The 22,609-nt window shown below is 51.2% G+C and overlaps 1 protein-coding gene and 1 long non-coding RNA gene across 2 annotated transcripts; one reads left to right on the top strand and one right to left on the bottom strand.

Moving 5' to 3' along the window:
• Nucleotides 1-1,160: 1,160 nt before the first annotated feature.
• LOC120645483 lies at nucleotides 1,161-2,663 on the bottom strand. The gene has a single exon (XM_039922265.1). It carries the CDS (start codon nucleotides 2,661-2,663, stop codon nucleotides 1,416-1,418), a length of 1,248 nt encoding a protein of 415 aa, XP_039778199.1. The 3' UTR covers nucleotides 1,161-1,415.
• Nucleotides 2,664-8,905: 6,242 nt separating this feature from the next.
• LOC120646187 lies at nucleotides 8,906-13,476 on the top strand. The gene is made up of 3 exons (XR_005664304.1): nucleotides 8,906-9,014; nucleotides 13,060-13,228; nucleotides 13,373-13,476. It is a non-coding gene; the product is annotated as an uncharacterized LOC120646187 (long non-coding RNA).
• Nucleotides 13,477-22,609: the final 9,133 nt, after the last annotated feature.

The raw sequence follows: 22,609 nt of genomic DNA, 5'->3' as shown, positions 1-22,609 counted from the left end.
CGCTTCAGAGTTCAGACCACACTGTAGAATTGTGATAGATTAATCAACTATCGCCATGTCTTGGCAGTTGGAATGAGCCTATGCTAGCTTCAGAGTTCTGATCGTATTGTAGAATTGTGATATACTAATCAACAATCACTGTGCCATGACAAAAATACTAACACTCTGATTGGGGTGCCAGACTAATTCAGTTCCTGAAATTTCCATTTCCAAGATGTAGTGAGATAAGGAAACAGAGAACTAACTACTAAATACATTCTCAAACTGAATCGCCCAAACATGGAAATACAATTCCACTTCTGCATTGCATCAGTTAACACAAACCCATAGAAATACCACAAAGACACTGAAAGTAGTATGCAGGTTCAGCACTTGAAGCAGTACATCTGTACATGCATGTAGCTCGATATCGCAATCAACAATTTGTGCTTGATTGATATTACAATAAAATGGTTACTACAGTTAAAAAGTTGCTTTACTAGCTCCAGGGAATACATCACACTATATAGAATGTGCAAACAAAAGAAATAAAGATAATGCCATTTTAAGATCATGTGTACTGCAAATTGTCCAATAAAATGGAGATAGTTGAAATATAAATTATCCAGACATGGAAAGGACTTGTGGGTCGTTGTGACATCTGCATTCAGGTTTATAACCTCTAGGTTCTCACCTACATTAAGTCAGACACAGAGAACTTCATAACAAAAATGGATTTGGCTTTGGCTTTGGCTATTGCTAGTGCTTCACAAGGTGAAAGAAGCACATTTAAGATCACAAGAATGTATTGTGCATTTAAGTTCATGATTTATAAACGATAAGTGAAGGAAAAGAAAATTTTGGTAACTGTAAAAATTAAGTGCATCAGATTCTATTGAAAAGTGGTTACTTCCTTTAAAATGGGAGGGTTTCAAAGGTTTAGAGTTTAGACTTCAGATCACTGCAGAGCATTAAGCAACTAAATAACATTAGTTTAGCATCCTTGCATTTTCAATTCCAAGCTGTACGGAGATAAGGAACAACCTGTGTACTTTCAAACACATTTTCATATTGAACTGCACAAACATGCAAATCCAATTCCATTTCTGCTCTGCATTCAGTTAACAAAAAACAGATAGAATACCCACAAGGCATTGGAAAGTAGTATGCAGCTTTAACAATTGAAGCAGTACATTGTTATCTGGACACTATCTGACTCTGAACATTGCATTCAGCAACTAACTAACTCTGAATATTGCAATCAGAAACAACCTCCTCACTCTGCATATTGCAACCAGCAGCACGTCAATTAACGCGATCTAAGACTAATCGACTCATGAAAACATTGCAACCAGAAGTTTGTCAGGACCTCAACTGTCATGATCTCGGACAAATCAACTCAAGGATCACAGGGTAGCTGAAAACATGTCGCTGCCTCAAGGGAGAAACCAAACAGGAGAAGAGTGGTCCGATGGGTCTGACCTCGGGAAGCAGCGCTCGATTTGGCCTTCTGACCACTTCCCGTTGTCGCTGCAGGGGTAGCGATTCCCGTTGCCGTTGCCGAAGACCACCGCATCGTCGTAGAACTTGCCATCATCCAGGAAGTAGATGCCCTCCTTGAAGCCCGGGTACTCATCAACCTTGTAGGCTCTGGAGCAGCCATGCCCGACGAAAAGCATCCAGCCACCCAGCGTGTCCAGCTCGTTCCATTGCCAGGGGTACAGAGCGATGGGGAAGACGGCGTTGTCGTCGTTCACGTCCCGTTTAGCCGTCCGGAACACCTTGAACTTGGACGTCGGCTGATTAGGATGAGGCGTGAACCTGACGACCATGAGCAGCTCCTCGCCGGCGACGACGAGGTAGCGCGAGCGGACGAACTGGTCGTAGACGCGCCCGCCGGGACGGAAGCGGAGCGTCCACCATCTTGTTGACAGCATGTGCTCTGGAAGCCGCGACGGCGCGCACATGCGGAGGTGTTCTCCCTGGGTGACGAAGGCGAACGCTCCAGAGTGGTTGAGGTAGAGGACGTCCTCCACATCCAAGGAAACGTCGCCCTGGACGGGCGGCACGAAATCCCAGCCCCGCGGCCAGTCCCTGCGCCAGAGCGCGACGCAGCGGCGGCGTGGCGGCGGGGCGGCGGCGGCTCCCGGGGCCTCGGGGTTCCGCCAGGCCGTGGCGATGACGGCGCCGACGCAGTCCGCGTCGTCGGGCGAGGACGAGAGCGCGGCGGCGTGGATGACCATCCTGTAGACGTGCGGGTCGGCCCGGCGCAGGAGCTCCCGCGGGAGGTTGCGGACGGCGCCGGTGCGGGCGTTGACGGCCCTGTTGTGGAAGTGCGGCCCGCGGGTGTCGACGAAGAGCCAGGCGCCGTCGTGGGAGCCGAAGCAGCGCGCGTCGGGCGGGGCGACGTTGAGGTGGTGGTGGACGCGGCAGCCGCTGAGGACGCAGACGGCGCGGCCGGTGCCGGCGGGGAAAGGCGCGCGGAGGAGGAGCCACGGGAGCGGCCGCGGGCGCGGGAGCAGGCGCCCCACCAGCGCGTGCCGCTGGCTGCGGACCATGTCGCGCCACGCGCGGCACACGAGCGACACGCGGCCGCGGTCGACGCTGCAGGGGACGCGGCTCAGGATCAGGCGCTGGGTGTCCATGTCGAGGTCCTGCAGGCACTTGCGCGGCGGCGCGTCCATGGCGCCGCGGGGTGGGGTGGGAGCCAGGAGGACTTGCGGTTGCGGGTTGCTGCTGCCCGGAGGCAGGCGGGCTTGTGGAAGAAGAAGAAGGAGAAGGGAAGGGGGGTGGTGGCGAACTGGGAGGGCGCCGCGCTGCGATGGGATTTGAATCCCCTTTTGGAAGGCGGCGGAGGAGAAGCCAGCTGTCTCGTCACTGGCGGCGGAAGCCTCGCTCGTTTCGGCCGTGGAAGTGTTTTGGAATTTGACGTGGGAGCCACGCAAATTGTGTACAATACAGAATTAGCTAGCAATCTAAACCAAAGTATTTTGCAGGACACATTATTTATTTGTTCTGCAAATTGCAACACCCGGTGGGACTGTGTCTTTTATTTCACCAGAACAATAATCGTCTGAAGAAAGCAAGATACTCAGCAGAGTTAGAGATAAGGAAACAGCAATCGTAGTTGGCATATGCACTGCAAGTTCAGAGAGCTCATCGAATCACATTTCAAGTTGCACTGAAATGCTCTGCATTCAAGTTATGAGATCCGGCAGACAGGGGAACAAACACTGAAGATCAGTAGACAGAAAGTATATATAACAATTCAGTGCACACTGATCTTGTTGCAAAGCGGTTAGTGCAGTTGAAATGAGGCATCCCTAGCTTCAGAGTTCAGACCACACTGTTGCAATGCGGCATAGTAATCAACAGCCATCATATCTTGACAGTTGACAAAACTGCTAACACTATAAATGAGTTAAGGGTGCCAAAACAGTTCAGTTCCCTGCAATTTCCATTTCCAAGATGCATTGAGTTGAGGAGAAGCCAGAGCACTAAAACACATTTTCAAACTGAATTGCACAAACGTGGAAATCCAGTTCCACTACTGGTGCATTCAGTCGACCAAAACCCATAGAAATACCACAAGGCACTGGCTACTGCCAATATAAGGGTGCTCTCCTAGCTTCAGAGCATACATCACTCCCCAGCACTGTTCTAGATGAATGAACATCTACATGTCAAAGTCAAGACCTTTTGACAGTAGACAAACGTACTCACAGAGGGACAAATGTGCTAGATCACGCTAGTTGAGCATCCAATTAATTGCAATTCTAGGTTGCATTGAGATAAGGAAAAATGAAATGGTAACAAAAACAATTTCGAACTGAATTGCACGGTAAACGTACAGATCCATTTTAATTTCTTCTCTGCATTCAGCTAAAAAAAATGACAATACCACAAGGCACTGGAAAAGTACTCCGTAGTATGTAGGGGGTTCAGTAATTGCAGAAGTACATGAGATGGAAGGGTGATCTCAACTACCATCTGAACTCTGAAAACATTTCAGGAAAATGACCTCAATCAAAGAGAAATGGCATAAGTGCTCTTGTGTCTGAAAAATACATCTCTTGGCCAGCAGCTTACAGATCTGAAACTCTGAAAACATTGCAGCCCAACAACTACCTCAGCACGTCGAATCAAGATTTCAAACTAACAACTCGAGTATCATAGGGTACCCAAGAAAACCAATCTGAATTCTGAAAACATTCCAGTCAGCATTAGCAACCACCTCATCACATCAAACTACACGATCTGAAACTAGCCAACTCGATCGAGGATCATGGGGCACCCAAAACCAGCCGCCGCCTGTCCTTACGGGAGAAGCCAAGCCGGAGGAGAGTGGCCCGACAGGTCTGGCCTCGGGAAGCAGCGCTGGACATGGCCTTCAGACCACTTCCCATTATCGCTGCAGCGGAACCGCCTCTCATCATCGCCGTTGGCGGCGAAGATCACGGTCTCGTCGTAGAATTCCCCATCGTTCAAGAAGTAGATGCCCTCCTTGAAGCCCGGGTACTGGTTCACCTCGTAGGATCTGGAGCAGCCTCGCCCCACGAACAGCAACCGGCCACCCAGCGTGTCCAGCTCGCTCCACGCTCAGGTATACTGGGCCATGGGGAACTCGGGGTCGGCGTCCGGCGTCTGCCGCTCCGCCCCAAGGAACACCTTGAATGCCGACGTCCACGGCTCCTGGGGACGCGGCCTGATCCTCACGACCATGAGCAGCTCGCCGCGGGACACGACGAGGTAGCGCGCGCGGACGAGCTGCTCTTAGCCGCACCCGCCGGGGTGGCAGAAGAGCCGCACCCCCCGCTGCACGTCGAGGCCGCCGTCGTGGTCCTGGACCGGCATGGCCACGCGGAGGTTGTCGTTCTTCGTGAGGAAGAGGAAGGCGGCGTCGTGGTACACGACGTCCTCCGCCATCGAGCCGGACCCGATGTCCAGAGCCTCCTCCCGCTCCATGACCCAGAGCACGAGGCGGCGCTGTCGCGGCGGGGGTCGTCGTCGTCGTCGTCGGCCGGTGAGGAGGCAACGACAATGCCGGCGAGGACGCAGAGCGGGTCCTCCGGGGGGGGGGGGGGGGGCCGCGAGGAATTCCATGCCGCGGCCGCGCGGGGCGAGCGGGTCCCGGAGCGCTGTCGAGAGGGTGTGGACGTCGCCGGCGGGGACGTTGAGGAGCTGGTGGCTGTGCGGCTCGCGGAAGTGGAGGAAGAGCAGGCGCCGTCGTGGGAGCTGAAGCCGAGCGGCCCGGCCTATATATTTGGCAATTCCGGATATAGTTTGTTTATAATTGATTGTAATTCTGGGATAACCTTGTTTATCTCTAGGAGATGCTACTTGCCTTCCAAGTCATGTACTCCTATATATACCACCTAAGAGGCTCAAGCAATATATCGACCACATTATACGCATCATATTTTCCTACATGGCATCAGACGCCTAGGTTTTAGATCCTAACCTAGCCGCCGCCACTTCCGCTGCCGTCGCGCCGCCCCCGAGGAGATCGATCTCCGCCGGGGGCCGTGCCCTCCTAGGATGCGCCGCAGATCCCTCTTATCCGTGCCGCCGTCGTCGTCCACAAGCAACAGGAGGGCTGTCCTCTACCGTCGCCATGGCCGCGTCGCTCGTCGGCATCGCCATGACCCCACCTTGGGCCGCTGCCGCTTCTGCGTCGTCATCCCCGGCCCCGCTCACGGCTTCCCCGCCCCTTCCGCGCCTCAGGCCAGCCCCCCTCCCAGCGGCGCCACCGCCGCATGACAGCACGCGTGCGCGGCTGCCGAGGGGGAGGAGCCCCTCCCAGTGCCGCCGCACGGCCTGCGCATCGCGCGCGTGCGCGGCTGGAGGGGAGGAGCCAAGACCGCGCTGTTGGGCGGACGGGCCGCAGCATCGCCGGTCGACGTCGCTGTCGGGCCGCTGTGTCGTGGGCTCCGGCCCACCGCCCTTCCCTCGCCGGCTACCTCCCCTATGCCATCGGCCGCCGCCCTTCCTCCCCCAGCGCCGCCTCTGCTTCTCGAGAAGACGCGGCTGCGGGGGGCGGATCTTGGCTTGACGATCGGAGGAGAGCCGCTCGGGTTTTCCAATCTCCTCTGTTTTCTCTGTCTCGTGTTGACCACGCGGGGAAGAGACAAGGTGGAGAGAGGAATTCGCTATGGCACCCGAGATTGTACCCGGAGGTCACCCTGCTGCTGCTGTGTGTTTTTTCTTAGGTTTTTCCCGATTCGTTATCGGGTTTGCGTCGCCCTGCCATTCATCTTCTATCCATCGTCGACCCTCCTGAAGGACGAGGTTGTTGTTGCGCCCTCCAGGCTGTAGCAACGACGTTCGTGATCAAGCCACCCTACCGGTGTCATCACCTTTTTAGGCGGTGGCGTCACTCGCCGCCGGTTTTTGTCAAGCAGGCGTTCGATCCACCTCCGCGCCTCCAGCCGTTCTCGTGCGGACATCGCCGCCGATGTTCCTAAAGGAAGACGTCGTCGCCACCCCTGATCTGAGCGCGACGCTGCAACCTGCGCCGTCGCCACCCCTGTCCTGAGCGTGACCTAAGTCGCAAACCACGCCGTCTACCTTCGTCATCCGCTGCACCGTCCTGCTGTTGTCTTCGGCAAGAAGCTACTGAGTTTGCATACTCGAGCACCTCGACGACGCTTCGACCCGCACCCCCTCCACGGCTTCAACCACGTCCACCTCGACTTCGGCTACTACGGCACTAAAGGGCTATCATCTGCATGAGTCTCCAGTCAAAGCTTTCGCACCGGCGTTCCAACTGCAGGGGGGATACATCTCCATTATTCTCCAGTCTGACCGTTCATGTTACTACCGCTACGACTGCAGTGGGATGTTAGAGTATATTAGGCAACTCCGGATATGGTTAGTTTAGGATTGATTGTAATCCCGGGATAACCTTCCTTATCTCTAGGAGAGGCTACTTGCCCTCCAAGCCATGTACTCCTATATATACCGCCCAAGAGGCTCAAGCAATATATCGACCACATTATGCGCATCCTATTTTCCTACACGCCCCCGGCGGCACCACTCGGGGTGATGGCGAGGTAGTGGTGGACGCGGCAGCCGCTGAGAACGCAGGCGACACGGGTGGCGCCGGCGGGGTGGGGCGTCGGGAGGAGGAGCCACGGGAGCGCGTGCGGCGACGGCGGGGGCAGGTGGTCGGCGGCCGCGGCGCGCCACCCGCGGCAGACGCGGTGCGCGCGGTGGCGGTCGGCCGGGCACGGGACACGGGCGAGGATCTCGTGGAAGTGGGCGGTTGCGAGGCTCGCCAAGGAGCGGGGCTGGGGAGCGGCCATGAGGGTTGCCGGGGTGGCTGGTTGGTCGCCGGGAGAGGAGGTGGCCCCTCCGGGGGTGTGGCTGCGGAGGTGTTTCTGCCTCGAGCCCTCGAGGGGTGGGTGGTGGTGGTAGTAGAGAAGACGGTGGCGTGGCGAGGTGGAGGAAGGCGTGGGGTCAAATCTTTTAATACGATTCTTGCACCAAAAGGTGCCCAGCCAGCGTGGCCACGTCATCGCGGCTTGTCTCAGCCGTCAGATCGGCCCGTGATCAATCTGGATCTTTCGAGTCATGGGCATTTTTCAAAAGACCCCTCAAATTTTAGCAAAATCAACCCACAGTCCAACATCATCTTCTCCTTTCGTCCGTCGTCCTGTCGCCGCGCCTGCCACCGGCGCTCGCCGGCGCCCGGCGGCCAGGCGCTGGCCCTCCCTTTCTACCTGCGCCGGGCGCCGCATCTGGCTCTCTCCCGCGCGGCACAAAGAGATGTGGGTAGAGCGCCAAGCCAAGGCGGTAGCAACAGCTCTCCCCAAGCTGTCTACCGCTCCTCCTTTCTCCCCGAAGCGAGTGTTGGGCGCCGGCCCCTCTTCTTCCCCGTGCCGGGGAGACCGCTCGCCAGCATACGCATCCGAGGGCAGGGTGCGGCGACGCCGGCTGAGGACGAGTAGCCAAGATGGGGGCTGGATCTGAGAGGCAAGCATGAAGGTCATTGGCAGGGTGCGGCAACACGGGCGGAGAACGGGTAGCTGCTTTCGGAGGCAGGGTGCAACGGATGCCTCCCAAGGCACAGCCGCACAGGCAAGCGCAGAAGCCGGCTGGGCGGGCGGAGTAGGCGTGGTATCATCCTCTCTCTCTCCACAGATCGGGTTGAGCCGGGCGGCGCAGCCGGCTGGAGCAACCAACTCCGCGCGCGGAGGAAGACAATAGAGGAGGAGTTGCAGCGGACGAGCTGCTCGCCGGGCACCCGGACGAGCCGCCGCGGCGCAGCGCCTCCCGCCAGGCCTCCCGCCGAGCTGCCCACTGGGCAGGCGCACCAAGCCGCCAGGCCTCCCTAGGCGGCGCGGACCGGCGTCACGCCTCCGTTTGGCCTGGCATAGGCTATGGTCTTGCGCCTCCGGCGGCTGCCGCTCCGCCCAATGCACCCTAGCCTAGCCCCGCGGCCGCTGGGCCACTGCCCTGGGCGCAGCGCCATGCCGGCTGGCCCCGCGTGACCTGCCAGCCTGGCTGACCGGCCGCCAGCCGCGCTAGAGGAGACGAGGACCAAATGGGAGGTAGCATCCCCGCACGGCTCGAGCCTCTCGAACTGCGAGATTCTCGACGCGTCGCGCTGCTTCATTCCCCGCCGCCTCCCCATGCGCTGCAACCGTAACGCCGCTAGGGGCAAGGACCCGGCACCATGCCGGCGATGCAGGAATTCTCCGCTTGCTGGACCACCACATGGTCTCTTCGCTGCAGTGTTCTCAAGCATCTTGGATGTTCTTTCCTCTCCTCAATCCTCAATAGCCGCCGAACATGCGCCCAGCAACGAAGACGCCAACTCCAGGGGATTACCATTTTGTGCCTCATTCATGAACCATGCACACCATGTGCTGGATGATTTGCTCAGCTGTTTCAATTAGTGACCAAATAATTATGTTTAGATCTACTGCAGAAGCAAGAACGAAAGTGTCCATATATGCAACTGACTAGGAGATCTAACTGATGAAAGAAGAAAATAGGAATCAGGGAAATTCATGTTACTATCCTTGCCTAAGGTAACATTCTCATACATGAATTTAACTTTTGACGCAGATTAAACTAATAAGAGTTTCGGACGTATCCTGGTGTTAGCATACTTCTAATGATATAAACATAAGTTTCTTGGCCAAGTTAAACACCATTGCTGAAGCTTAACATAGTTTGCCTATATGCACAGGTACCATGTTATGGTCGGCAGAGCGTACGAGTGTAGGAGTCGTGGCTGAAGGAGAGAAGCATGCCCATGTTCTGCTAGTTGCTTTGTAATTTGAATTGTGATCGAGTCGGTTGTATCCTGTGTCCTATATCTTGTGTACTGAACAACTAATGGAAGTTATGCTGGAGATCAATTAGATCTCTTGGCGTCCCGTACGTCTCCTTCCTCTGTCCCCCGTGCGTGTGCTCTGTTCTTGCCTGACGCCGGCTGCCAGGATGGCGTCGCGTCCTCGCCGCCGCTGGGAGCCGAGCCCCCGGCCTCCCGTCCACCATAGCTACGCCTTACGCCACTTGCACTTTGATAATCTGGTATCAGACGTCTCCACGATGTCTGGGACCACCACCGCTTTTCTGTTCGTAACCGCCGCCGTCGCCGTCACTTCCGCCTCCAGCACCTCACTGCCGATGGCCGCTGCTTCCACCACCATCCCCACCACCTCCGTTCCGCCTGCAGCCGCCAGTAACACGTCCCCGTCCGATTCTCCTCTGCATCCACCTAATTCCACGCCGCCGTATGTCGATTCGCCTGCCGCAGCTTCCATTCCGGTGGCTGCCCTCGACATGCTCACCACGGCAATCTACAGGCTCCAACAACAGATGGGGCAGTTCGCCGCTCGCCTCGCCGATGCGGAGCACCGGTCCAGTCTGTCCGCGCCACCAGGGGAACCATCGCCGTCGACAACCACCATCTACAGCCTCCAACGCCAGGTGCATCAGATCTCCTCTCCGCTCGCCGATGGGGAGAGTCGGCCGCCAAACGCCGCCGGAGCGTCTGCCGCCGCGCCATACCCCAATCTGGGGCTCGGTTTCCCGCCCCTCCCGCTCCTCCACTGGGCGCTTCCATCCTCTGCTCTCCACTCCACCGGACCTTCACTTCCTCTTCCGCCAGCACCAACCACGGGTATGCCCAATTTCCATGGCCTGTATGGCCAATTTGTTGCGCCAGCTACTACACCCAGTCCGTCCCCGCCAACTTCCCACCCACGGACAGCGATGGAACCCGCAAGCCTTCCATATGTCCTGCCGGGCTATGGCGGCGCGCCCCAAGCGCCGCCGGCCACCTCCATCATCGTCCACACATCCACAGCAAGCCACCCCATACCAATTACACAAATCCCCTTTCCACACTCTCCATCACCGATTCCATCACTGTCGTGCCAGCACCCAGTCCGCCAAGCTCCTGGAGCACACTCAGATGAAGCTCTCAGCATCCCCCGATATACCAAGCTTTCCTTCCCAACATTTGACGACAAAGAAGACCCTCTCGGCTGGCTCAATCGCTGTGAGCACTTCTTCAGAGCACAGCGTACCAGAGACAACGACAAGGTCTGGCTCGCATCCTATCACCTCACAGGAGTTGCTTAGCATTGGTTTTACATGTTAGAGCGAGATACAGGGGATATCAACTCTATTTCCTGGACCATGTTTCGTTCACTCTGCCAGCAATGTTTTGGACCTTCGTTGGGCACTAATCATTTGTCCGATATAGCAAGGCTGTAATTCAGAGGATCAGTGGTAGATTATCAAGAAGCTTTTCAGAACTGGATGGCTCATGCAGGCTATTTATCACCTAAACAGCAAGTAAAATTGTTCACAGGAGGCTTACCGGATCCCATTCGCACGGATGTGGAACTTCAAGCACCAGCCGATCTACAACGCGCCATGTCTCTTGCTCGTGCATATGAGCGTGCCTCTTCGCTAGAGTTCACCTCATCCAAACCTCCACGGCCACCACAACAAACACCAAATCTGTCTCAACCACGGCAGCCAGTGTCAACCGCAGCTCCGTTGGCGATCACTCCAGCCCAGTCAGCTCCTTCATAGCCATTCCGCCATCTGTCGCCACAAGAAATGGCAGAACGCCGTCGCCAAGGACTTTGCTATAATTGTGATGAGCCTTATGTTCAGGGTCACAAATGTCAATGTTTGTTTTACCTAGAAGTGTCTGATTTTGATGCACAAGACCAGACCAGTCAAGATGATCAACCTGCAGCAGACATGCCACCACTAATTTCTCTTCATGCTCTCACAGGCATTCAGACAGCTGACACTATGCAAGTTAAAGTGCGCATGGGAAATCATCAAATTACTACACTGCTCGATTCAGGATCCACCCATAACTTCATCAGCGGTCTAGCAGCTCAGCATATTGGCCTTAACTTCATCAACAGTCGTGGTGTCAATGTAATAGTGGCTAATGGCGATCGAGTTTCATCCCATGGCCTAGCTGAGGATGTTGCTATATGCATTGGCGAAGAATTCTTCACGATTGACTGCTACACCATTCCCTTGGAATGCTATGACATGGTGCTTGGGGTGTCTTTTCTTCGTACTCTAGGGCCGATCCTGTGAGATTTTGATGATTTGTGCATGGCATTTTGGCATTTCGGCAAGCGTGTTCTTTGGAAAGGGATTGGGTCAACAAGGTGGGACATTCCATCCACTAGTACATTACATTCCTTAAACAAGGATGACACACCAGCACCAGCAGCAGTTCAGCCATACAGGTCTCCTCATCTTCACAAGGATGAACTGATGCTCAAGCAAGGCATTCTTAGACCGAGCACCTCTCCTTTCTCAGCCCCAGTTCTATTAGACCGACTCCTGGAAGCACAAGACCATGCACAGAATCATTACGATGCCAAACATCGCCCCCTGCACTTCGTTGTTGGTGACTGGGTATGGCTGCGGACCCTTCATCGCCCATTGAAGTCACTCCTACCAAGAACACGCGGAAAACTCAGCCCAAGATATGCTGGTCCCTTCCAATTACTTCAACGAATTGTCGACGTCGCCAAATGGACTGGACTCGCTGATGCTGACGCAACGTGGGAGTCCGTGAGAAACTTTCGCGCGGCATTTCCCGACTTCCAGCTCGAGGACGAGCTATTTCCCGAGGGAGGGAGAGATGTTATGGTCGGCAGAGCGTACGAGCATAGGAGTCGTGGCTGAAGGAGAGGAGCGTGCCCACGTTCTGCTAGTTGCTTTGCAATTTGAATTGTGATCGAGTCGGTTGTATCCTGTGTCCTATATCTTATGTACTGAACAACTAATGGAAGTTATGCTGGAGATCAATTAGATCTCTTGGCGTCCCGTACGTCTCCTTCCTCTGTCCCCCGTGCGTGTGCTCTGTTCTTGCCCGACGCCGGCCGCCAGGACGGCGTCACGTCCTCGCCGCTGCCGGGAGCCGAGCCCCGGGCCTCTCGTCCACCATAGCTATGCCCTACGCCGTTCGCTCTCTGACATACCATCTCCCATTGATGATATACGATTAAGTTCAATTTGATATATTAGGGGCAATCAAGCCACTGAACAATTTTGTGTAAGCTGATGCAATCATTTCGATGGTTGAAGCTGAAGCTCTTTAGTATATAATAGGACAAGAACTCTTGATGTGGTAACAGACCTCATTCTGTTCCATCAATTTGCAGAAGTTGGGCCTCATACAATATAATACACAGCTCAAATTCACTCGTTGTGTGTTCTTAGGTTAGTTCACATTTCATATAATTCCATTACTCTCAACCTAGGAGGACTGCAGTAGCATATTGTCTAGAGGTCAGATAAAGATTACTTAGCTTAGTCACTGGAGATAACTATGATAGCCTACTAGCTGTGTGAGGTGGAACTTGAAACCAAGACCTCTACCAAAATAACCAAGTACTTTAACTAGCTGGATTATTTTGATTCGTATCTGTTTTATATTCATTCTGGTTGGGATACTTGTGATCATGAGAAGGTAATACATAAAAGCACATAAGTTGTACAGCAGAAGCTTCATGTTGTATGGTATATATATTCCTATCTGACATTCCTGTTTGGTTTTCTTGCTTGTGTCTTCAGTAGACTTCTCTCTGATTAGAGAGGTTCAGATATGGAGCACACAAGCGAAATTAAGAAAAACTTTGATTGATATTCTTAATATGGTAACAGTTGGGGGCGTCAATAATTCCCACTTCATTTTGTCATGTGTTAACACATCAACCTTGTGATCCTCCTCATCTTCTTCCTAGAGGTACTTTCCCGGCTTACATATCTATTTCCTATTAATACATTCAAATAGGTGCATCGTCACTGTTGAAGTTAATTTCCAATATCTCAACGAAGATCATTGTATTGTTCTTCCTTGGCTGCTAATTCGAATACTTTGCCCTGACAGAATGTTTGGACTACCCTATTGTTAACCTGCAATGTCAGATATTGCAGGCTCTATTATGAAGATATGCTCTTTTTCTGTGGATGTTCATAGACTTATTCAAACTCTACCTTATGACCAATGTGCCCTAGCCCTAATATGACGCGTGGCATCGCCGCACGCAGAGTTTTCTCATCTTTTATTCATTTATGATAAAAACACTTGAATTATATTTACACTAGAAAAACTGGCGGGGCCTTGCCATGTCGGTGTTTACCGCCAAGCCTGCTCAGGGATACCCTTGGCAGTAGGGTTTGTAGGTAGGGATCGACTGCTCTAGAACTCGATGGTACAAAGAACACAAAGATTTAGACAGGTTTGGGACATGAGTTTGCGTAATACCCTACATCCTGTGTGGTTTGTATTGCCTTAGGTGTTGATGATTGTTTGGAGGGGGTCCCTGTCTACCCTTATATATCTGGGGGGACATGGTTACATGGAAAGTCCTAGCCGAGTAGAGTCAGAGTCCTACTACAATATAATCGGGTAGTTTTCTTTGTACTGCAGCTAGTTCTATGCCTATTCGGGTAGTTACAAAAGAGGTAAGGTACATCCATGAGCTATCCCTTACTCTAGAACATTCTATGTCTATAAGCAGTCCTACTATCTTGGGTCTGACAAGCCCCCGAGCTCTTCGTAGCCGAGTCCTGCAGGCGTCGAGTACTTGGCTGGGCGTCTTCGAGTACTTCAAGTAGTCAGAACATCCTTCTAGTTGCTTTTGGTCCTTCTTTCAGATACGTCGAGTAGTCCTTCAAGTACTTCCATTTGCTTCGAGGCTGTGAGGTGCTCAATCCCTGAAATCTTGATCATATATGGTGCACGAAGTACTCGCGCTCCATATGGAGAAGCCCCCGAGCCTTAGGTTGAATCGCAGAATCAGGCTGAGGGTCACTTCAGACTATTTTCCAAAAAAAAATGAAAAATAAATCTCTGATGCCTATATCCAGCAGCCCCCGAGCCTTAAATCAAAATCTCTTCTGCTGCGAGTAGCCCCCGAGCGTAGATTTAGAATTAAGGATTTAAGTCATGGCATCAGATTTTATCCTTCAGATTATTTGCAGGATTCATCAGATCCGGAATCCGAAAAGACCTCTTTTTCAGGTAAAATCTCAGAAAAATGATACAATTGGATCTGCCACACTGATTGCACCCGAAATAATCTCAGGAATAAAACCCGGGATGTACGGCTCTTTATTCAGTGCTCACATGAGACGTTACTGTTTTGAGAGTCTGCATTATTGCAACTTTGACTGCGTCCGTGAATGCTGCCATGAATGCGTCTGTGAAACGTGCACTGTTGATTCACGGGTTCTCCTTCAGCAAGTCTCTTTGTGGCTATAAAAGGCAGGGGAGAGGCTTTTGCCAAAAGAACCAAAGTATAGCGACCATGGCTTTTCCTTGGTGTTCTTGCTCTCGTCCTCCTGAATTTTACGTAGTTTGTTCCAACAAAAGATGCTAGAAGAGAACTTGCTAGTGACGAGAGAAGTCTCTGCTGCCTCCTCCTGCATCCCTAGAGCTCTAATCGGATCCATGCTAGACATCATGTCCTTGCATCGTCCAATGAGGCATATTTGGGGTCACTGGGTTGGGTCTTGTTGTGTCACATCCTTGGGGTTGCCAGTTTATGGGTGCCCAAGAACTGACATCTTTGGCGGAGAAGCTTGATACTCTTGTAATCTGCCTCCATACTCTTGTAATCTGCCTCCATACTCCTGTGCCTTATCTCCCTGAATACAAATATCTTTATTCCCGAAATGGGAATAACAAGTTTGTACTTTGTCACGGCCTCGGGCCGATCTAGCTGCAGCATGCTTCTCAGGAAGCCAAGAAGTGTGCGCGTAGACCCGAGTCATTTGTAAAGTTATGTAAAAAGTACTCGAGTTGTAATGTCGAGTAGTTGTACTGTGTCGAGTACTTATCCTTTGTTTTGGAATGTAATCCCAGTTAAGGAAAAGGGTGTCAAGTAATCGACTAGGGATGTGAGTGTTTTCTTTTCGAGAATGTAATCTCAGAAAAAAGGAATGTCTCTTGAAAATCCCATTTTTTTCGCATTTTCAACGGACTTTTGGCCTGTTGGGTGTTTTTACCATGTTGCCACCGCCATTATAAAATGAAGCGGTAACTTAGGTTTTACCCCCACCGGCCGCCACTTGTTTTTACTGCTTCAGATCTGTCTTTTCACTCTCGAGCTCCCAGATCCAAAGTTCTTGTTTCCCTTTGCTCCCTACTATCGCCCTAGGGTTTCCGCCAGTGTAGGCGCGTGAAGCGATCCGTAGATTTCCGGATGGCCCCCAAGAAAACGACCAAGGGAAAGGGTGTGGCTGCAGAGTCAACTCGTGATGAGGGTTGGAACACAAGTAAGTGTTCTCAATCTGACTTAGATTCTCTGGTGTCGCAAGGTCTGTTAGTTCCCAGATCTATTATCCAATGGCGTCCTGCCTTGGGGAAAGATCATCCGTATGAGAATACGGGGGAAATCATTGCTTTTACCTCATACTTGGAACGAGGATTGGGGTTTCCTTACTCTTCTTTCTTTTCTGGACTCCTGCGCTATTATAGGATCCAATTGCATCATCTGACCCAAATCGAGTCCCATTTCGAACTCTTTCGCTTTCTTTTTCATTTGAAACCGCAGCCCAACAGATTCGTCTTAGACGTAGTAGGGGGCGCAGGTCTCCAACTTAGGCAAAGAAAGGATAGAGTGTATATCCCTTATGACCTGAGTAATAAAGTGATCGAATGGAAACCCAAGTGGTTCTATGTCGAGAACCAGTCGAGAAGTTTTCCATCCATTACTCCCGGCCCTCCCGTCCAATGGATTGAATGGACGTGGATCGCTTTAAGAGTAGTCCTTCGCTACCAGACATTTGTTCGCCCCTTTGTTATTCTAATTTCCTCGATCTGTTAATCAAATCTTTGTATGCTCATATGAGATTTCATATAAACAGTACTGATATCCAGACTTGGTTGTGCAGATGAGGCAGCGTCTAGGGAAAGAAGTGATGGGGAGCACAGATCCACTCCAAGTGCTGATGCCCAGACCGAGCGCCCAAGGAGTACTCAGTCAGCGGCGAGGAAGCGTAGCAGCTCCTCTCATACTACTAGCGACAGGTAAGTAGCTAGTTATTTTGCAATCGAGTACTTTCTAGTTGTCGATTTGCAAGTTTTGATTTGTGTTTTTGCTTTTCTCAGTCCGGCGGCTAAGGTGCCACGGACCTCAGCATCTGGGGATGATGCTGCAGCGGAACAGACAGTCCCCTCCATCCCGGTGGACCCATTGAGTGGGATCGGGGCTACTCATTCAGCGAGTAGTTCCGATGTAAATAAGACCGTAGATGCGGGGTAAGCTGTCCGTGATCAAGGGGTTAGCCACAATAAGAGCTCCTGCGTAAGTTCTTTATAACTTGTATGTGTAGAGTTTGTTTTGAATCTAGTAGTTTGTAACTACTTTGTCTTTGCAGAGATGCGGTCCTGGGAGAGGACGTGGGAGCTGAGAGCCACTCGGCTTCTCAGCCGAGGCTGGAGAAGCCCCCGAGTACTCCTGAGATGAGTACTCATGATGCAGAGGTGATGGCCAATAGTATGCTTCAAGATTCTCCATTGCTCGATCCTGAGAGGGCCAATGAGGAGATCCTGGGGGGTGGTGGAAGCATCAAGCTTCCAGGAGAAGGAGAAGGCGAGAAGCTTCCTGAGGGAGGCGATGATAAACAGCCTGCGGAGACCCCTGCAGGTAAGCTTGTAGTGCCTTGTAGAAAGGTATCCTTTTATTTGCTTTTAATGTAATTAAGTAGCATGTTCTTCCTTTAGATTCCCAAAACACGGGGAATATTGTAGGAAGGATTGAAGAAGTGCCTAAGAAGGCTGTTGTTGTGGCGAGTACTTCCCAAGTCACATCGGGAAGTGACTTGTCGCGAGAGAAGGTGCGGCATGCTTTTAAGCTGCTGGAGGTAAGTAGTCGAATGCTTCGAGTACTTTTATAGTAGATCGAGTAGTATATTGATCTTTTTGTTTTGCAGGAGGCACTGGGACGAAAGGGTGTCCAGACGCCAGATGAGACAGAGCTAAATGCTCTCAAGGAGAGGGTTAAAATGCTCTCATCTAAGAAGACTGCTCTTGAAGGGAAGCTGAAAAAGCTTTCCCAATCTAAGAAAGGTTAGTCTTTAACATTTGATATGCACTCGACTAGTAGATCTGCTTAGTGTTTATAAGATTTTCTTTCTATCGAGTACACAGCTTGTGCCAAATCTTTAGAGATTTAGGAAAGCTTGGTACTGTATTTAAAAATTCTTATGTACCGAAACACAGATGAAATAGAGAAGCTCAAGAAGATCAAGGAGGACTCTGACCGTGAGACAGCATCGATGCTGCAACAACTCAAGACTTTGTCAGAGTCTTGAGACTCGATGCAGAGAGAACTCGTGGAGCTGAGAGATGTCAGAGATGCCGCCCTGGAGGTAGTGGAGACCATGGATATCCCGGGAAGGGATGGAGATGAGCCACTCACGCTGGCCGGGAGGCTTCGCACGGTGCCTGGAGCCTTCGAGAGGTTTGTCTCCCACATTACCCGCCAGTACGTAGGTCACGTACTTGGGCTGGTGAAATCTTATTGGCCAACCACTCGTCTAGATGCTCTTGGACGAGGAGCCAAGGCTGATTGTACTAATGATCAGTTCCGTCAGTATTTGGCAGAAACTTCCAGGGTGGCTGATCAGATTGTAGAAGCCTTGAGCAGGGCAGGGTCTCCTTAAGCTTTTCTTGTAATTGAGTTGGAGTGTGGGCCAGAAGTACTTTGAACAAATGTTGGATATTTGTGTAATGTTAAGTACTTGGTGGTAGGATTGTGGAATCTCTTGTTGTGTCGAGTGGTTGTACTCGTGGGTCCTGAGTGTAGGCAGCATCGAGCCCACTCAGTTATAATAGTAGATACAATGCATTGTATCCGTAAGTGCCTCGAGAGGCATAGTATTCTCGAATAGGTTTTAGTTTGTATGGTTCTAGATTGAAACCATGGTGCTGACCGGTTAGGATTGAATCCCTCGGGATTAACCAAGTGGGAATATCACTATAAGGGTGTTCAAAGCTGTAGCTTAGTATGGGTTTCCTTTTTAAAGGAAATGTTTTATTAGCACAAAGCTAATATGGACTTTGTTGTCCAATCAAGGAGAAAACTCTTGTTGAGTATTTTAGGAGGTATAATAAGTTTCTTGATAGATAAGAAGACAGGCAGCTCTCGACAACTACTCAGAGTACTAAGGGAAAACATGAGTTCTTTTTGTATCTCAAGCAAGCGAGTAGTACCCGTCAAGTACTCGAGGCAAAAAGATTCTGTAACAGAGATTCCCATAGTAAACCAAGCAAGCGGGAAACTTGTGTCAACTTATTTTAGAGTATCAAAGGCTTATCTATACTCGTTGAGGGGTTTTCGTAGTTGACCATTTAGAATAGACCTTGTTTGGTTACCCAGATAGTAGGCAGCTGTTTACAAAAATGGCCCGAACTACTCGATCGTATCGAGTAGTATATCCTATTAATGGACTGGATTGATTTCTAGAATAGGACTGTTAGGATTGAACTTCGTCGAGTTAACCAAGACGTGAATATTCTAGAAACATCCCAAACTTACTCGAGCAGAGCAAGTAAGGTGTCCTACATGAGGACTGTAGTAACTCTAAGGCAAGTCTGTTAGGTACTAACCCCATCGGGTTGTCCAAGATGAAGGTGCCGAAAGAGTATCCAAGACCTACTCGAGCCAGCGAGTAGGGTGTCCTTTAACCAAGGACTGGAGTAATCCATAAGACAGAACTATTAGGTACGAACCCCGTCGGGTTGCCCAAGACGAAAATGTCGAAGGGATATCCAAAACTTACTCGAGCAAGGCAAGTAAGGTGTCCTTTAACCGAGGACTGGAGTAATCCTTAAGACAGAACTGTTAGGTACGAACCCCGTCGGGTTGCCCAAGACGTAAATGTCAGAAAGATATCCAAAACTTACTCGAGCAAGGCGAGTAAGGTGTCCTTTAGCCAAGGACTGGAGTAATCCTTAAGACAGAACTGTTAGGTATGAACCCTATCGAGTTGCCCAAGACGTAAATGTCAAAAAGATATCCAAAACTTACTCGAGCAAGGCGAGTAAGGTGTCCTTTAACCAAGGACTGGAGTAATCCTTAAGACATAACTGTTAGGTACGAACCCCGTCGGGTTGCCCAAGATGTAAATGTCAGAAAGACAGCCAAAACTTACTCGAGCAAGGCGAGTAAGGTGTCCTTTAACCAAGGACTGGAGTAATCCTTAAGACAGAACTGTTAGGTACGAACCCCGTCGGGTTGCCCAAAACGTAAATGTCAGAAAGATATCCAAAACTTACTCGAGCAAGGCGAGTAAGGTGTCCTTTAACCAAGGACTGGAGTAACTCTTAGGGCAAGTCTGTTAGGTACTAACCCCGTCGGGTTGCCAAAGATGAAGGTGTCGAAAGAGTATCCAAGACCTACTCGAGCAGGGCGAGTAGGGTGTCCTACCGGAGGACTAGAGTGTCTTTTAGGACAGAACTGTTAGGTACGAACCCCATCGGGTTGCCCAAGACGTAAATGTAAGAAAAGCACTCGAGTGAGAACCATAAAAACTACTCGATAGCTGCTCTAATGCCAAGCAAGACTTTCGAGGTGGGGTATTGGTCATGTGAGCGAGAGCCAAGTAGTCAATATAGGAGAAATCAACTTTATTTGGATTTGTCGAAATTACAATAACTGTAAAGTGACAGACTCTAACTCTTCAGACCTACCCCTTGCTCGTTGGATGTGAGAAATGGTTTACATAACTGAATAAAACTTATTCGAAGATAGTACTAGTCGATATGGGGGTCGACTAGATTTAGGGTAGAGCTAGTCGATGCAGAGGTCGACTGGATTTATTGGTGGGGTCTCCTTCGGGAGAGGTGCCACAAGGGCCTTGCGGAGTGAGTCACACTGGAAGATCGTGTGAGAGCTCTTTGGGTGGATAAAGCACTAGCGTAGTAGTACTTTGTTGATCCTGTTTTTGTTCTGAGACGTTTCAGCTTGATGCTGGGTGCGTGGTTTACCCTGAGGACGGGTACTGAAGGTTACCGGCTTGTGCTTCTTGAAGGATGCGGAAGCCATTGGGGGAATGCGATAGTTGGAAGAAGGGCTATATACCTCGACTTCCTCCCGTTCCTTTCTCCTTGAGATGATGATGTTGCGCGCATCGCGCCCAATGTTGATCACACTGTGGAGGTCGCAGTTGGAATAGTCGTAGTTGTCGCCTTGCTGTTCCTGTAGGCTGTTAGCAAGGCACTGACGCCTGAACGCCCTCTTTTGGTTGAGCTGGCAATGACGTTTGTAGAGATCTTCAGCTGGATGCTGCTTATCTAGTTGGACGGTGATGGTCACTGCTGGGGGAGGGGGGGAGAGGGTAGATCCTCCTTGATAGTGACTTGGGCTTCTATGATTGTAGGAGGAGTAGTTTCTGTGTTATCGGAGAGGTACTCATTGAAATCTTCAGAATTGTAGTCGTCGAGGTTGAGACACTCCGTGGGATCGCCCTCAGGTTCTTCGGCGATACGAACCATGAGGATTTCACGGCATAGGTCTTGAACTTCTTGGTCTTGTTTGCTTGAGGACGGGTCTAAAGGAGTGCTCTGTTGGTAAGGCATATCCGCTAGCTGTGAGGCAGAAGCATTGGGATCTTGTGCCTTCCTAAGGTGCACCGTCCGTCCTTGCGGCGTTGCATATATAATCAGGTTAGGGAGGGAGTCCTGATCGGACTTGAGGTTCTTAGCCGAGTTGGACTCGACTTGTTTACTATACTGGATTAGGTCGTCCAGTTGTTCCTCCGGATCGGAGGGGTACTCGGATTCGGAGTCGGTTAGCCCACTGATTTTTGAGTATGTATGCTTTGGGTGAGCGAGAAGCGATATGCCCATCTCTACACGGAGGGCGTTCTCATTCATCCAGTGTAGCCATGATTGAGTAGGAGTTAGCCCCTCATGCTCCTTAATCTAGGGTTTGTCATAGATTGAGTCGCTGGATTGTTTTGGAGCCTTGGCTTTTCCTTTTTTAAACTTGGCCAGTTCCCAAAGAGCGTCGGAATGCTCGGTTGGTTTGGCCATAGCGTCCATGAACAGCTCAGCGTTGTCTGACCACTCTTCGAGATCGTCAAACGGTTCAAAGTTCTCGAGACCATTCATGAAGCGATCAGAGTCCTGATCGAACTTGGACTCAACTGGTTTCGGACTCCGAGTGTGAGCAGGTTTCGGTGAAGGGCTCTGAGGTATCCTGGAGATAGACGGTCCCATCCGAACAAGCCGAGGGTTTGTCTCACCAGCTCCCCCGCAGATTCCTCCTCCCGATTTCTGCCTTTTGTTTTGCAGAGTGCTTTCATCCACCTTAATGAAGTTGGCAAGCTTCGGATTTACCCGATCGACCCCTGAGAGCATATCGCCCGACCTCTTCTGTGGTGGGTTTAGTGCTTTAGGGTTCTGCTGTGCCGCAGATGAGCTGAGAGCGGTTTCTGCAAGTTTGATGTAGCCCTCAATTGATCGTGAAACTTGATCTACTCCGGCGAGTAGTTCTGAGTTTTTGATTTTAGGGCGTTTGATTGTCTTGAGATGAGACATGTATTTTCCAAGAGTTTTGGAAAAGTGAGGCTTTTCGGAATCAGAATTTATGTCGAACTCGACCAAACCAGGAGTTCGGTTTTGAGTTGACATGTTTCCCAGGTTGTTCGAGTCGAGTTCGGGTGGAACTCTTTCCTCGTCGAGATCCGCGGACTCGCGGATGTCGGCAAGTTGGGAGCGGGTTTTCGATTTAGGCGAGTTAGGCGTGACAAGGTGACTGGAAAAGCCTCCCGTTCCGTCAGCCGTGCAAGTCTAGGAACCGAAAACGAAGGTCGTGCCTTCTGGCATGCCGTTGGCGTTGCTTGGTCTGGCCATCGAATTCGTTGGTGAACTCGCCAACGCCCCTACCTGGCGCGCCGGCTGTCGGTGTTTACTGCCAAGTCTGCTCAGCAATACCCTTGACAGTAGAGTTTGTAGGTAGGGATCGACTGCTCTAGAACTCGATGGTACAAGGAACACAAAGATTTAGACAGGTTCGGGCCGTGAGTTTGCGTAATACCCTACGTCCTGTGTGGTTTGTATTGCCTTAGGTGTTGATCATTGTTTGGAGAGGGTCCCTACCGGCCCTTATAT

Source organism: Panicum virgatum, chromosome 8K, assembly GCF_016808335.1.
Source record: "Panicum virgatum strain AP13 chromosome 8K, P.virgatum_v5, whole genome shotgun sequence".
In the NCBI taxonomy this organism is placed as follows: Eukaryota; Viridiplantae; Streptophyta; class Magnoliopsida; order Poales; family Poaceae; genus Panicum; species Panicum virgatum.
Note: the sequence above shows the minus strand (reverse complement) of the source record. Positions and strands in the feature narration are given on the sequence as shown.

What these genes read in the sequence shown, in the direction of transcription:
- LOC120645483 (XM_039922265.1), bottom strand. Translation starts at nt 2,663, where the DNA reads ATGGACGCGCCGCCGCGCAAGTGCCTGCAGGACCTCGACATGGACACC.